The 2,121-nt window shown below is 42.9% G+C and overlaps 1 protein-coding gene across 1 annotated transcript in view; it reads left to right on the plus strand.

The window, feature by feature from the left end:
* SOAT2 (sterol O-acyltransferase 2) overlaps positions 1 to 180 on the plus strand; it is a 29,374-nt gene extending 29,194 nt beyond the window's left edge. The window contains exon 16 of the mRNA XM_018556197.1: positions 130 to 180. Coding sequence (XP_018411699.1) covers positions 130 to 180 — 51 coding nt within the window. The remainder of the gene's footprint in view (positions 1 to 129) is intronic.
* Positions 181 to 2,121: the final 1,941 nt, after the last annotated feature.

Genomic DNA, 2,121 nt, shown 5'->3' on the forward strand with positions numbered 1-2,121 from the left:
CCAATGCTTTATTTGTGTTAGCATCACAGGGTTGGGGCTCAGGATCAGATTATAGACTGTTATTTAATAATCATCTTATTGCAATTGATTTGAACAAAAACAATTTATACATTGATTTTCTTTCTGCAGAAAACATTCTGGGGATTGGTAACACCTCGCTCATGGTACTGCAATTTGTGATTGAAGAACCAAGGACATCTCTAAAAACTCTCAATTTTATTACATAATCACAGGAAAGTGCAATTTGTTTGCCAGTGACTAGATGTATGGACCTTATTGTACAGTTCACTGAAGATCAGAACAATCAGTTGTACTGCAGCTAACCAATCTTTTTTTTTTTTTTTCTTGTCATCGTACTTATTGCAAAAAATAACTAATGCAATAAACAGTAGCCCAGTACAAGACCTCATGTATCACTGAGGCCTTGGGGGTTTTTCAATGCCTTATAGTTAAGCTGGCCATACCCTGTGCGGGCTGATCAATAAAAAAAAAAAAAAAAGCTTGCTTCCCACATCCACGCTAAACAACGTGGATGGGGGATTTCTCCGTCCACCGGGCTATTGTATTATGACAGTGGCAGGTGTGCCGCATTCAGAATACTGAAACATTGACTGCAGCTGATTGGCAGTCATGGTTTGGCTGAGAAAATTTGGATCAGCTCCTTTGGACAAAAGTCAACTTAAAAAATTAACTTTTGTTAAATGGGGGTGGGGGGTCCTGAAGGGGCCACAGAATGCTCAGATTTTGGCAGCAGGATGAAATTCGAGCAGTGTATGACCAGCTTAAAGGTTAACATACTATGACAGCTTGCAACATCTGTAAGAAATCACCCGGTACCATAATCTATGCCATAAATAATAAATAGGTTTTTTTTAATATTGTGGATATGGGAGGAGAATACATGTTTGTCTTTTAGGAATGACACCTGGCATGAAATATACTATGGTTTTAGAACCAAAAATAAAATAAAAATGTGAACAGTGTGCCAAGTACAAACAGTGGTCTGCAACTGTAAACCAATGAATTGTTCTTAGCTCTGACTATAATATTGAGATAAATATGTGGGAACATGTACTAAATTAGTTGTACATTATGGTTGTACTGTATTGTTTTTGTTAGATCTGAGAGGAGGCAGTATGAAAACGGTACTAGTTACCTGAAGACACAAAGTAGAACCAATAATCAGGACACCATTTGCTTTATTAAAATAAAGCTAAAATATAAAGTACCGTATTTTTCACTCCATAAGACGCACCTGACCATAAGACGCACCTAGGTTTAGAGGCAAAAAACAAGAAAAAAAAAGTGCAGAGGTCAGGGTGTGACGCACAGTGCAGAGGTCATGGTGTGACGCACAGTGCAGAGGTCATGGTGTGACGCACAGTGCAGAGGTCAGGGTGTGATGCACCGTGCAGAGGTCAGGGTGTGACGCAGAGGTCAGAGTGACGCAATTTATCTTCGCACAACATTTAGGTCTTGTTCACACCAAATCCAGTGCGATCACCTGCATGGAAACGCATAGCACAGCAATGCCCACGGTGCAGTGCAATTGCAAAAAATAGTGCAAGCAATCGCACTGCTGTGACATGCATTCCACTGCGGGTGATCGCACTGCGGGAACACACTGGATTTCATGTGAACAAACCCTAAATGTTGTGCGAAGATGAATTGTTTTAAATCACAAATATTTAACGCTAAGAAGTGACCTATGCATAGCAGGAATAATAACTTTTACTTTTAATACTTTTAATAACCATTGCATTCAAGTTGTTGCTCACCGTTTTGAAAAAAGTTCTCTCTATGAGTCACAGCTCTGCCACTCTGTACTGCCCGCACACAGCTGGAGGAGGAGAATCAGATGACGCGGGCCCTGTAGGATCAGGACCCGGCGGTTGCCTTGACGGGACTGAACTCGGCGCCGTGGACTGGTGTCACCCTCCGGTCGGGTGTCATCCGGGGGTGAGGTCCGCAGATCCCCGAACCCCCGCCTAACAAGACGCGCTGTTCAGTCCTGCCACCTCAACGGCTCACACTCCACCCTGCGGGAGCCGTATGTGTGGAGGGAATATTCGCTCCATAAGACGCACTGTCATTTTTTTCCCCTTTTGGGGGGGGGGGGGG

This window comes from Nanorana parkeri, unplaced genomic scaffold (assembly GCF_000935625.1).
Source record: "Nanorana parkeri isolate BGI_ZX_2015 unplaced genomic scaffold, ASM93562v1 scaffold228, whole genome shotgun sequence".
Classification (NCBI taxonomy): Eukaryota; Metazoa; Chordata; class Amphibia; order Anura; family Dicroglossidae; genus Nanorana; species Nanorana parkeri.